General features: G+C 38.2%; 1 protein-coding gene across 4 annotated transcripts in view; it reads left to right on the top strand.

The window, feature by feature from the left end:
- Positions 1-14,620, top strand: part of LOC110949532 (RNA-binding protein with multiple splicing-like) — a 47,560-nt gene that overhangs the window by 27,400 nt on the left and 5,540 nt on the right. Inside the window, exons 5-7 of one of the 4 annotated variants that reach the window (XR_007939630.1) lie at positions 2,643-2,793; positions 4,467-4,594; positions 7,611-7,674. Coding sequence is in view for 1 of the 4 variants with exons in the window: in XM_051943579.1 (XP_051799539.1) it covers positions 2,643-2,793; positions 4,467-4,594; positions 7,611-7,673 (342 nt within the window). In the remaining 3 variants the exon portion in view is untranslated. Of the gene's footprint in view, positions 1-2,642; positions 2,794-4,466; positions 4,595-7,610; positions 7,681-14,620 lie in introns of all 4 variants that reach the window. The other 3 variants (XM_051943579.1, XR_007939631.1, XR_007939632.1) reach the window with 3 other exon arrangements.

The following is a 14,620-nucleotide window of genomic DNA, read 5'->3' as shown; positions in this document are numbered from 1 at the left end:
TTTTTTAAAAATATAACTTATAATTTTTTTATTTTTTAAGAGATTTTCTGTTTTGTTAAATTCAGATAATATCTCTTGAAATAACAGAACAAATTAAGGAAAAAAATGTACCTGTTAACTGTAAAAACATAAATAAATAAACTGAAGACAGTCAAAACCCATTGACCACAATATTTCATTTTACATTTTTTTTACTATTGTAAAAAATCATCAAAAATATAATCATATTGTTTTACAGTTTCTGAATGTTACTGTATTTTAACTTTTTTTATCACTTTTGTCTGGTCCAGTTACGTCACACAGTCACGATTTTTCTATGATTTATATATAATTGTGTATTTAGATTATTCAAGCCCTAATATAGAGATTTCTTTCCGATAATGGCAATTTTCTATAAAACAAAAAGATGCGAGGAAAACAAAGTGACGTTTCCAGATATCTGCTGAATCCCATCAGACGTCTGAACGCCCTAAAATAAGGCCGGCAGTTCAGCGTTCTGGAGGATGATATCAAACTCTGCTGTGGTCTAAATTAGTCCGCCTCATCACTACTTCAAGGCACAAGACAGCCAGTCTATTATTTATAACTTCACCAGCTTCAGCGCTGAGCGGAGTTATTTATTCTGTCAGCACGTTTCAGGCTCGGCTGCCAAAGCAAAGTGTGACTCGTCTAATTCTTCACGTCGTTGGGAGTCGTCATGTGGGTGAATTTCGCCTCAGCTTAGAGAAGACACAGGAGGAAAATGGTGAGATTTACTTACAAAGCTGGTGACGGAAACACAAAATGGGCCAAAACGCGAACTAAGAAGGCAGCAAAGGATGACAAAACAACACAAGAGTCAGGCAAACTTTGACCTAAAAGAGGAAAAGACTGAACTAAATATGCACAAAGGTCTAATTAACTAATCAGAACACGAATTTTCAAAATAACACATGAAGCGACTTCACAAAGAATAGCCAAACTCAATCAAAAGCTGAAAAAATTTGCGACAGAGACCCAACACAACAGCAGCCTTTTGGACTCGACAAAACTACAAAAAATGAGTTGAGCAATTTGAATGAGTTTAATGAAGTAAAGGAATGCAAGACTGAATGCAATTTCAAGGAAATAAGAGATTTAAATCTCTATAAAACTTTTCTTGGCTGAATTTATCATGTTTTCACTGGAAAAAAGGAGAAAAAATAAGCCTGAAGCACATAAATTGAAATATTTAGACGTCAAACACGTGTCAGTAATAGAAAAATCTGCAAAATTCTTTCCAGAGCAAATGGATCTTTTGTCACTCCGCTATTATTACGCATGCATGAAGAATTTTTTTTTCTGGCCGCATCTACAAACTATTTTGTAGATGTTTTTTTGCAAAGACAGACAAGAATTTCAATCTCTTGAAAGTCCTTGGTGTGCGTTAAACTCCTGCTGTAATCATCACAAACCACAAATGATTAGAAAATGTGCAGTTGCTCAACAAAAATGACAAGTTTGAGTAAAAAAACGTATCACCAAGCGTATTAACTTGAGCTACGAATGGTTACTAAAAGCTGTAGATCATGAAACCTTCATGTTTGCATAAATGAAGGGTACCGTGTTCCCTCCAACCCTGATTTTAATGTCTCCAACTTGTTTCTGTGCCATTGGAACTCGCCTAGCAACTGGCCGAACTACACTGGTAGGAACATTATACAGTACATTATGCAACATATTGCAAAAAAAGGCTGTTATTTAGGTTATTAAAACTGATGGTGGTAACATAAAACTTTATAAATTTTCCACAGTCAGGCCATTCCATATAAAATCGACCAAATCTGAAAAAGATCCCACCTGACCTGCTCACAATCAGCTGATTCATTATGTACAACAACTTAAGTATATTTAATGAAGTCATACAATGTTTCACTTTCATACTATGAATATTTTTAGACTTATAAGCTCTTAAAGTACATAAAGGTGGGTCCAGATTTTATTTTTTCCTTCGTTTCTGAGCCTCATAACTTCATCAGTAGCAGATAGAAACATGACATTTGTTGTGGTCTTGCGACCAAAGACAAGCTGGGTTGAGTGGGGCTGCTGCTGCGACCTGTGACAACTAACTAACCAGCCGAAATGCAGAAATCCATGCATTTTTCTTGGATGGATGGCGCAGGCTTGTGACGTTTTATTCAGATTGCGACACCTGCAGTGGATGTAAAACTGATTTGGTTGCACTTTTTAACAAAGCTCAGGTGTTTTTCAGCCGTGAAAATGTCATGCGTTTATCTTCTGTACTTATGAAGCTATGAGGCTCAGAAATGATGGAAAATACAACAGAAAAGCATAAAAAATCGACCTACCCCAGTGTAGTTTTAGAGCTTGAAAATATTCAATAAGGTAAAACTTTGCATGGCTTCATTAAATATACTGAAGTTACTGTAGTGAAAAAAAATCAGCTGGTTTCGAGGTCAGATTAGATTGATTGTTCATTAATAGACCCAAACAGATATCCTCATTGTAACTTTAAACCTGTATATCAATACCTGAGCGATGAGTTACGCCTTTAACATTACGACTTTGTTTGATCACATCTCATACCTTAAGTGTAAAATATTCATCCCTCCTGCTGTTGTGACCGAAACTTTGCTCACGAATCTCTTCCTGGTTGATGTCAGGGGGTCCGCTTTGATCCGGAGATCCCTCAGACTCTGCGGCTGGAGTTCGCCAAGGCCAACACCAAGATGGCCAAAAACAAGCTGGTCGGCACTCCCAACCCCCCTCCGTCGCAGCAGAGCCCCGGGCCACAGTTCATCAGCAGAGACCCATGTGAGTGTTTACTTTCACTTTGTCCATCTGCTTCAGGATGTTCTCATCATAAACAGTTGTGTGCTTTAGTTGTGAAAGCAGATCCTGTTTTTTGCTCCACGGTGAAGCATTTCTATCACCATGCGGTCATGTTAATGCTATTTCCCTGCCCAAACATCCCCTTGTTTGAAATCAGACGCCGTCTCAGACTAACTCGATTAATGATTCATTGTTTACCCTAATAGTTTAACCTTTTAGGCATCAGTTTGGAATCTGCTAGAGCGGCTCTGTGGTTATATATTCCTCCAAAGGGGTTAAGGATTTTGCAAGAATCAGCGATTGATAGTTAAACATACGCCAGCTGTGGTAGTACATTCTTCCTGAATGACCAAACTGTTCTTATCTTGGATCTTTTTTTTTTTTAGCCAGAGAAAGGGTGTGTGTTTGAGGCCTCAGAGGAAAATGGAAGGAAACGATTAATGAAACCATGACGTAATCACCAGGAGAGAAATGGCTGTCATTTCCTGATAAGAGATGTTTAAATCAGCCAGTTTTCAGATCATGCTTTGATAAACAGTCACCAGGAGACGTGAAGAGGGAAATGCTCCTTAAAGCTTCTATCTGATGGCTCTTTTTTTTCCCCTAATTCTGTGTTTTTTAAAAAATGCTCACTTGCTCTGCACCGTCTCTTCACTCATGCACAATGCTCTGTTTTTTTCACTTCGCACCCAATTCAGCGAGTAAATCATCACGTCTGAGCTCCTTTCCTCCCATTCTACCCCCAAAATACGAGATGCGATCATGAGAGTGTAACTAAAGCTTTCTGTTCTGCGGTTTTCAGCGGTAAAGCTGCGAGAATTACCCCTAATTTCTTAGTAATTTGTCAGACAACAGCTCCTTGTTTTAAGAGCTCCAGTTAAAGCAGCTGAGCTTCTTTTGGGTCTGTTTCTGAGCAGATTTTGAGAAAATTATCAGTCAGAGCCTCCCTCCTGACTCACTCAGAATTAGCAGTTTTTAAATCTACAATAACTTAAAGTATATTTAATGAAGTCATGTAAAGTTTTACCTTCGAACTATGAATATTTTTAGAGTTACAGACCCACAGAAATTGCATGGCTTCAATGAATATATTATTGTACATAAAAAAAACTAAATCTGAGGAGGCCAGGTCGGAAGTTTCTTCAGCAAAGTTACAAGGTTTTGCTTATAGATTATGTGGTTTTTGGTTGCTGGAATTTTGCAAATAGCATCGAGGATCCAGATGAGTTTGTTCGTCTTGAATGTTGCAGTTTTAGAGGGTTACTTGGAGCGTTAGAAACTGGTTTTGTCAGCTGATAATGTGCTGCTTTGTGTTTGAAGCAAAGCTCGGTTAGGAATGCAGCTAACAGGCTGTTAGCGAGACATGCTAGCTGTTGTAGCTATGAGCAGTTTTTGTTCCTTATTTTCTTATTTTTGATGCAAACCGCGTCACCATGTGGACCAACTGGAAGCTCTGCAGGCGTAGTTGTGGCTCTGATGATGTAACTCACTAAAGTTTGGATTAATAGTTTGGTTCTCGAGGAAGCGACTTCAGACGATCCTCCCTCCTCCATCGTGCACCTCCACCACCTCCTCCTCCACCTCCTCTGCCGCCGCCCACCCATCCACTTTCCACCCTCCTCACCCCACTCGTCCTCTTCTTCTTCTTTCCACAGATGAGCTCACAGTGCCTGCTCTATATCCCAGCAGCCCAGACGTGTGGGCTTCATACCCGCTGTACCCGGCGGAGCTGTCGCCGGCCCTCCCACCCGCTTTCACCTACCCCTCCTCGCTCCACGCTCAGGTAACCTGCACACCTCCACCACCTCCCGTCCCCCCACCGACCACCGCCAGCCGCCACCAACCCCCCTGCCTCCTCACCGACTCCTGAACGCCACCAAAACAGCTGCTGAAATCACTCTCTGCTTTACTCTGATGTACTTTTTATGTACTTGATTTTTTTTTTAAATTTAATGGTTCAACCAAACATCTTGTATTGTTTCAGAGGAATTTTGTCATTGTGCCTACAGAAAATTTAAACCAATTTATTTCTGTTTAATTAAACCATATTTATTCACATTTTTAATCAAACCAAATTTTAAACCGAGCTTCTTGTATGGTTTTGGAGTCATGAAGGTAAATCTGTATTGGAGGAATTTTGTTATTTTTCTTGCAAAATTTACTTTTCTTCATTGCTTTTTTTTTTTAGATCTCTACACACATTTCTGTTAAATGATGGTTCTAGCTGACTTCAGCGAATGTGCAAAAATATTAACCATCAGTGTCTCTCATCTCTAAAATACTGGTCAGTCGGGTTCCTCTGCTACAAACTGAGCACCATGAAGGCGGATATTATTGAGTTTAACACTGATAATGAAATTACCGAGTATATAAATATTTAATTTAGCGTCCATTTTTGTGTAAATGCTTTTTTGCCCTTGAGACGAGCTGTTACCTGAACCCAGGAATCAAACTAAGACAGAACATAAGAACAGTTTTGCATGTGCAAGTGGAAAAAAATTGCGATATTTCTTGGAAAAAAAAAAGTTTTCTAGAAATTCCAAATGTTATTTTGTAACACTAAGGACTGAAATGCAAATGGATGCTGATTGTTTGAACAAAAAAGAAAAGTAAAATACCCTTTAAAGTGGAGAAGGGTGTTAAATCTTTAAAATATGATTACAGATTAATCAATAGAGTAATTGCAGCTTGTTACGTTGATATTTTTAAAAAGCTTAAGAAAAAGTTCAGAAATGGAAAAAGTCACTCCCCACCGCAGTTTCCGGTTCCTGTGAATCGATAGAAACCCACTCACCACTTAATCTGTTTCAAAAAAGTTTGCATCATCATTTTAGCGTCGTCTGCCTCATTAATTAAATCCCTCCTTTTCAACCAACCGTGATCCAGTTTCTCGAGGTCTTCTAATCCGCAAGTTCACATGAGAGTTCATTATTGATCTCTTTAAATTCTTCTCATGAAGCCTGTTTGGTGCAGGCAGACGATCTCCGCATTAAACCTGCTGTTTCTGAATGTTTGTTGATTTATTATTTTATTTTTGGCCTGTAAAGCACAAAATGTCCTCGAGTTTGAGCCGTCTATCGCTGTTTATCTCTGCTAGAAGAGTATATTTCCACATGTAATGCAGATATGCAGGTTATTGAAGTATAAAATCCCAGACAAAGACGCCAGCTGAAGCTCAGATGATGTCAGAATATGAAATGAGTGTTGAATCTGCGGAGCTGGCGTTTCTCTGTATGCATCAGATATGTGCACAGACTGACACAAAGTGAAGCTGCTCTGGGGGTTGTGGGTAATGTTGGCAGATGTGACGCATACAAATGCTGTGTGTGTATAAACAGGCTGAATGAAGTCAAGTTCATGCTAAGATGAGCTCACCTTTCCGACTGCTTGGTTTATCTTCTTTAGTGACTATACACATGAAAACATCAACCCAATCTCATTAAAGGTCCCACATGACCTCCTCAGGATCAGCTGATTTTTTTTATCTATGTAAGTTCAGTATATTTAATGAAGCCGTGCAAAGCTTTACCTTCAAGCCGTGAATGTTTTCAGCATTTCAGACCCTTGGAATACATTGGGGTGGGTCCAACTTTTGTGCCGTTCATTTATATTTTCCATCATTTCTGAGCCTCATAACTTCATCAGCTCAGCAGACGGACACATGCAATTTTCAGAGCTGAATAACACATTTGAGCTCTGATAAAAACTGCAACCAAATCAGTTTTACATCCACTACAGGTGTCACAATCTAAACACTAGATCTCATTTTTGTTCAGCACTGTTTTGTCTATAATGAAACTTTGGCTGCATATGGTGCCAGAATTTGACTAAATTAGGAAATTATTTAGACACAGAATAAATTGTGTCAAGCAGATAATCCGGGGACCAAATGTAGGTAAAATGATCTATAACTTGTTGTGACCACCCATCACACATGCTGATATGAGCCTTGGTAGTTTACCAAAAATGCACTTTTTAAAGTTCTCTCTGTTGAATTATCACAAAACAGAAACACATCCAGGTTACCAGTGATTGCTTCTATGACTCTGTGTCATAAATATTAAACTGCTGCAGTTTCACTGTTGAAAGTACGATACATCCCACAAAAAACAGATCTAGTGTTTAGATTGTGACACCTGGAATGAATGTAAAACTGATTTGGTTGTAATTTTTAACAGAACTCAAATGTGTTATTCAGCCCTGAAAGTTTCATGTGTTTATCTTGTGTAAATCTTGGAGAACGCAAATGAAAAAAGCCAAAAAAATTGCACTCACTTCTGTGTATTCTGTGTATTAAAGGGCCTGTAACTCTGAAGATATTTATAGTGTGAAGGAAAAACTTTGCATGATGGCTTCATTAAATATACTGAAGTTATTGTGCCTAAAGGGAAAAGAAAAAGTCTGATTTTGTGCTGGTGAATGTCATTTAAATACAATATAATTGTGTGAGTTACATGGACATTTTCTACACATTTAGTTAACTTTTACTGTAAGATTAGATAAATCTTTGCAGCTGTGTGAAGGAAATATACAAATAATATTATAAATCAAGAGCTTTAGACTTGTTTAGCTGTTTCTTACTGTTTCCAGTCCGTAAGCTAAGCTAAGCTAAGCTAAGCTAGAGGCTAACTTCATATTTACTGGACAGATGAAAATGAAAGCGGTATCAATCCTCTCATAGTTTGACGTTTCTTTCTTCTTGAAACTGTCATGATGCAGAGAAATCCTCACATTCAGTCCATCCTGATGAGCTGAGTTTCACGTTTAGGTTGTGCTAACGTGTAATTTTGTGTGTTTAGATCCGTTGGCTCCCACCTGCAGATGGAACTCCTCAGGGATGGAAGTCCAGGCAGTTCTGCTGAAGTATGTGTGAGTAACGGAACACAAGAACATTGTGCTGTGGCCGCTTCAGTAAATGTTATGACACTCTGTTTAAACTGGAGCGGAGATATTCATAAACAAACGTCGGGGATATCGCCTCAGTATCATAATTTCACACCCACTTTGTAACCTCCGTCCATCTGGCGAGGCTGACCCGCTAATGAGGGCCGTTCCTGCTAGTTGCTTTCAAACATGTAAGCCACTAACTCAACATATAAACAGAACAGAGTTAAATGCAGGAGCCCAGTGGGTCAATGAAACGCATCGTCGTAGCAGATGAAAGGTGGATCTAAAGGGGAACTCCATTATCTTCCCTGCTCAGGTCACAGCGCACTGAGGGCCGACTCTTCCCATTGATGTTATGGTTGATCTCGGGCATCAAAAGCAGCGAGTCAAACAGAATATACGATGAGCGCCGACGTTTTAATAAAGCACGCTGCAGGAGAACTCAGCAAATATGACTAAAATGCTAATAGCAGCTGCTTTGAGAGGTAACATTAATACAGCCGATGGTGAAAGTCACGCAGTTCTTTCACTCAGTACTGAGCCTGAAGTACTCGAGTATTTCTGCTGCTTTTTACTTCAACTTCACCTCTGAAGCAAATGTTGAGTGTAATATCTAGAACTTTAGGTGTAGACATTCCACAGAATTTTTTATTAAATTTATTACTATTTAAGCTGTGGGGGGAACTATAAACACAATACTCACATGTTAGAAAAGTTATGGAGTCATGTTTTGGTCCCATAAATCCTATTTTTAGTCTGCTTTAACCCACTAAATAAATGTTATCTTTAATTAAATTGCCCAAATTTCACCCTTGGTCAGAGCCATAAAAGCCAGCGTACTAAATTGTAATCTGTTCTCGCACAAAAACTAACAAATAAGTTAAATAAAAAAGCAGCCCTAATTTGCATTTTTGGTTTAAAATGGAACAAACCAAAAAATTAAAAAAAAAAGTTTTCCACTTAGTTACAGTTCACTTTACATGCTACTAGATATTTGGAAAATTAGAAAATTAGCCCCTTTAATTTTTTGCTCTTGTTGGTTTAAAATGAAAAATAAGCTACTTTCCCCCCTTTTTTTGTTTTTTTGTTCGACGTGGAGAAACAAATATTTGTACTGTTTTGATTTTTTTTTTTTTAATTATTTGTTCTTGTTGGTTTCAAACAAAGTAGTAGGCCTGTTTTTTGATTGTTTTGGTTTAAAACTGAAAAAAAACAGAAATGAGATGGACGGAATGTCAAGTCAAAAAATGAGCTATGTTTTCCTCAGCTGTGTAGAAAAATACTAAATAAGCGGGCCGTTATTTTTTTTGTTTGTTTTAGGTTTGCGATAGGAAAACAGAAAACTAGCACCCAGATATGTTTGTTCTACAAGTCTTAGATAAAACTGGCTGAAAATGAGCCACTCACTTTTATCAGACAACCCCCCCCCCAAAAAAAAAACACTAATAACGAAAAAGCTATCAGTGACACATCTGTGACCAACACTCGGTTGAACTGCAGGCTGTGTTTACCCAACGCAGACTGGAAACAAGCATGGAAGCAAATTAAAAAACGTGTTGTACAATTTCATGTTTTCTATGAAAACTCACACTTTTATTCATTTGCTAACATAACTGCACAAGGGTTTTCTAATCATCAATTACCCTTTCAGCACTATTAGCTAATACAATGTCGCATTAGAACACAGGAGTGATGGTTGCTGGAAATGTTCCTCTGTACCTCTATGGAGATATTCCATTAAAAATCAGCCGTTTCCAACTAGAATAGTCATTTACCACATTAACAATGTCTAGACTGAATTTCTGATTAATTTAATGTTGTCTTCATGGGAAAAAAATGCTTTTCTTTCAAATCTAAGGACGATTCTAAGTGACCCTAAACCACTGAATACTAGAAAAATATTTAGAAATATTTTGGCATAAAGAGGGTTATGCTCTGTTTTAGTCCAGCTATTGACTTAAACTTGCTGCCTTTTTGGTTTGGCAGCTAGCTAGTTGCTAACATTTTCTATCAGCCACTAAAAGACCAAACTAAGAGATGCTAAAAGGCCGTGTGGAGCTGAGAGGAGCTGCAGATTTAAAGGCTAATTCTCTATAATTTTATCAACTGTTCATATAGACACATTGATTAGTGCAGCTTTAAGTAAAGGATATTGATGCACTCTGCTACAACTCCTGATTAACTGATTGTAATTCTGGAGCAAATGACATTTCTACGCTAAAATGGTGGAGGTTTCTTTGTGTTTTTATGGTGGATCAGAGGAAATTATGTGCTGCACAGAACTGCCCAGTGGAAGGAAGCCTGATATTTATTGTACTTGTATGGGCGGGAAAGTTTATTATTGTGCAGCATTTCCATAACAAACAGCGAATATTGTACCATAATACTGTTGGTAGCACTCAGCTCATATCAGGACCTGTTTGTCATTTTGTCAAACTCTGGCAGGATGAAATACATTTTTTAATTTAAACGCAGTTTTTGTGGCATTTCCTGACAAAGCGCGCGGTGGAGGATGCGATTGGAAAGGTCGTAAATGCGGAACCGCCGCCAGAAGGCCCGTTTTTATGAAACTTTATTAAAAACTGATTAGCGTGGGGCTTTATTTAGGTAAATCACAGATGAATTAATGTTAGCAGAGGGGCCTCTGGTAAGTCAGCTGCATGTGTGTCTCGGGTTCAGACAAACTGTCGTGTTCACGGTGAAAAAAACAAAACCACAAAGCACAACAAATCCCCTGCTAGTTTGTGTATCTGGTTTTTGTGTGCATGCGGCGCCAGTCACAGTGTCACCAGAAACCTCCCTTTCGATGCCTCGGGACGGGAAGAAACATGTTGTGCAGCCCCCGGGGGAGTCGGTGGGCAGCGTGGAGGCTCACATTCATCAAGCTGTTGATTGCTGCTAGTCCTCCTCTAACCCCGAACCATCGCTCACTCGTCTATTTCCAGAGGACTCGGTGTGCTGCATGAGAAAGAAGCTGTAATTTGATGTTTTGGGGGATTTTGCCTACATTGGGGGGGTCCAGGAGGAAGGGAGGGGCTCTGGAGGAAATAATTACTCCTCTATCGAACCAGGAGGAAGTCGTTTGGCCGGTCAGCCTGCCCCAGTGGATGTTAGCCCCTCGCTGAAACAACAACATCCGGCTCGCAGCGGAGGGCGAAGTGAAGACATCCACTCAGAATATTGTGATAATTACAGGCTGCCGCAGCTCAAATACACAAATTATGCAGTGTGCAGCGCTAGTACAAGCCCGAACACAAGGCCTCGCACAGATACACAAAACAAAAGATTGACTTCATCCACACGGAGCAGAGGTTTTGTTCTAATTTGTTTACAGTGAATAAGAAGCTTCACAACGGCGTTCTTTGGCGCTACTTTCCAACAATCAATTCCTCATAGAAACTGTGAGGTCTCTGGATGATCCACAGCAACAGGGACTGTTTCTGGAGAGACAAAATGCTTCAAACAGAATGTCATTCACCAACCCAGATGTCTGTGCAAATTCATCCACATCTATCTGTGTCTTTATCACAGTTAGTTTTGAATTAGTGGATTATCTGACGGATATTTACAGGTGAAAAGCTTTCCAAAATACATTCCTTTACCGTGTGATAATACAGGTCAGCAAAACCATTAGAGCAGATCTGTCTGTCTGTCTGTCTAGTATATGATAAGTATTTTTTTTAGTTATTTCACCTCTACTTTTGAATATATATTTTTTATATATATTTATCATTTTTTCACATCTCAAATAACTCAAATAAAGTTTAGATTTTATTAATTTAAATAAATTAATGACTTGTTTTTTGAAAAATTGTAAAAATGAACGTTTTTCAAATAAAGTTTAAACTTATTAATTAAATAAATGACTACATATATTCATTTTTAATATATACATGTATATATATATAAATAAAATAATGTATAAAAATGAAAAGTTTTCCTTTTTTTAACTTATTAATTAAAATAAATAAATACATTTATAATAATTTATAAAAATGAAAGGTTGCACCTCACCTTTTAGACCAAATTAATTTTATATATATATATTTTTCTTCTTGGAAATATTTTTGTAATATCTCAAATAAAGTTTATGCTTATTATGTACAAAAACAAAAATAAGTTAGTATATTATATTTACTAAATGATAATAGTAAAATATAAAAAAACAATACAATTAAATAAAATAAATATTAAAATAAAAAATATGTATATGTGTGTACATTTTTATCCATTGATTGATTGAGTCCGGTGATTTAATGAGACTAGCCACTATTTAAAAAGACTCCTCAGTAAAGTTCTGACAGTCAAACTGAACTGTGTCTTTGCTGGAACATCACCAGTAAAGTCAGCTCAGTTCACCTCACTGCTCAGTTTGTCTCTGACATTTTACAGCTCACAAACAAACATTTCCTCTGAACCAGACCTTCTACTTCAGACTTCTGTCTTCTGTTAAATGGACACAGTCAGTTCAAGTCAACAAGCCACAGTCAGTTGAAGTCTTGAAGTGGGCTGTGACCGCTGCATCACTGCTTTGTGCAATCGGCTGCTTGTGAAACATTTGTAGCTGCAAGACGACAAGAATAAACTTGAGCTGAGGTTACAGAGGGAAGATGTTGCACCACTGTTGTACAATCTGTCTGATCACGATGCTGGTGAGTTAGTGCTGAGTAAACCTTCACGACGGGAATTCAAAGAAGCTCTGGAGAGGCTCGTGGTCGGTCAGCGGTTGTCTTGGCATCCGAGGAGGTGTAACCGACGGAGACCTGAATGCGTTAACAGCAGCTCTCATTTTACAGCATTTATCCCAGCTGAGCCACCTGATGCAACCTTTGTTCTATTATACTGCAGGTTTTCGTGGCCCGGTCCTTCAGCCGAATGTTTGTGAATTATATTTGACATTCATGCTCCGGCACTGAGCTACATCCAACCTAACAGTGGACATTAAAGCCCGGTGAAGTGGAGGGAAAGGTAATCCGGATTTTCCATGTGACAGGACATGGTGGGGGGTGTGGTGGGTGTGAACCTCCATCATGCTGCTGCCCCGAGGAGCTTTTTGGCCGATCGCCTGATGAAACCGATGGACCGACTCCCAGCCGAGGGGAGCCGAGGGCCAGCTGGGGCCCTTTCTAATAAGGAACTTCATTGGTGCCCCCCGCCGACACTCTGTACAGTAAAGCAGCGCTGTGTCACTGGATTCATGTCAGCAGCTGCCTCCATCAGCTCCAGCAGCTATTGCTGGTATGTGAGAAACAGAGCCAGGGCCTAAAGGCTTTTCCCCGGATTAAAGAGGCTTCAGACGGGGGTCTTTTTCATGGCTGTACTGCTCAGGTAGATTACTTAAAGGACCACATCGGCTGCGGTTTAGCTTCTTTATTACAAATCGTACAAACCTTTCCATTTTCACAAGCTGTCTTTGAATGTACACCAGTGGTTTTCTAAGTTCTGCACTGTGAGGCTCTCATTGGTTTACATTCTTTCCCTCACTTTTATGTTATGTAACCCTGCATTCATACATGTCAACTTTTCTTGATTTTGATCAAGTCCCAACAGGCTTTTAAGGTATATTCGGGCCCTTTAACATGTCAAAGTTAACATATTTTAATTGTCTTCTGTTCAAAAACCATAAGTATGAACTCTACTATCAATGAAAAATCACAACAAACAGTCTTGAATCACACTGTACTACATAATCCATTTCAATGAATGTCAAGTCTGTAATAATTTATGTCAACTTTTCTTGATATTGACCGGGTCACAATCGATAGATACAAGCCCTTTAAAGCCATCCACTGGTACAAGCTATTACTACATGTCAACTTTTCTTGATTTTGATCAAGACCCAACAAGTTTTTAAAGTATATTCAAGTCCTTTAAAGCTAGCTGCTGGTAAAAAAAAAAAAAAAAAAAAAAAAGGTACCTTCTTAACAGGTCAAAGTTAACATACTTTAATTGTATGTTCATTCCAAAACCCAAAAGTATGTTTACTATCAGAGAAAACGCAGCAGCATAGAAAACTTTAGATTTTTCCTTTACAAATGACAACAAACAGTCTTGAAACACGCTGTACTATATAAGCCATTTTCATGAATATCAAGTTTGTAATAATTTGTCAACTTTTCCCAGCAGATTTCTACAGTAGATACAAGGCCTTTAAAGCCATCCACTGGCAAAAGCTGTTTTTTCGCCTATAACATGTCCAAGTCAACATATTTTACTTGAGTGTTCAGCCCAAACCCCAAAGCTACTTTGTTTAATGTCAGAGAAACCTTTAACCCATATTTTAATTGTGTATTGAGTCCAAACCCCTAAATTTTGACGTTTACTATCAGAGAAATCTTAGTAATGACAACAAATAGCCATACTTCTGTCGGTTTTGACCTTATAACCACAGTTTTAAGTCCTTTGTAAGCCAACTGCTGGTAAAAGTCAAGTTTGAGGGAAGATGTTGAGGGAGTTATATATCACAACTGAATGTTGCTCAATCCTGCAGCATCCACCAGACAACAACTATATATTCATGGCATTTTCAGTCCAAACCCCAAAATTTGGACGTTTAATATCAGAGAAAACTTAGTAAACCTGAAAAATGGAAACTTTGCTTCACAAATGACAACAAACAGTCTTGAAAACACACTGTGCTAAATAATCCATTTCCTTGAATAAAATCTGTATTTATTTATGTCAACTTCACCTGATTTTGACCAGGTCACAGTAGATCACTTTTACTTGCAAACATTTTCAAGTCAGGATATTTTTATTGCGTGTTCAGTACAAACCATCATTTATTTACTTTAGTTTACTTAGTAAACCAGAAAGTAATTTAATTTTGGAGCCTGGAACCATTTTTTTCATTTGTTTTATTTATTTATTTATTTATTTATTTATTTTTTTGGTTGTTCTCCACGTGCAGCACAAGATCAAT

The sequence above is a fragment of the Acanthochromis polyacanthus genome, chromosome 23, assembly GCF_021347895.1.
Source record: "Acanthochromis polyacanthus isolate Apoly-LR-REF ecotype Palm Island chromosome 23, KAUST_Apoly_ChrSc, whole genome shotgun sequence".
NCBI lineage: Eukaryota > Metazoa > Chordata > Actinopteri > Pomacentridae > Acanthochromis > Acanthochromis polyacanthus.
This window is presented reverse-complemented; position numbering and strand designations above follow the sequence as displayed.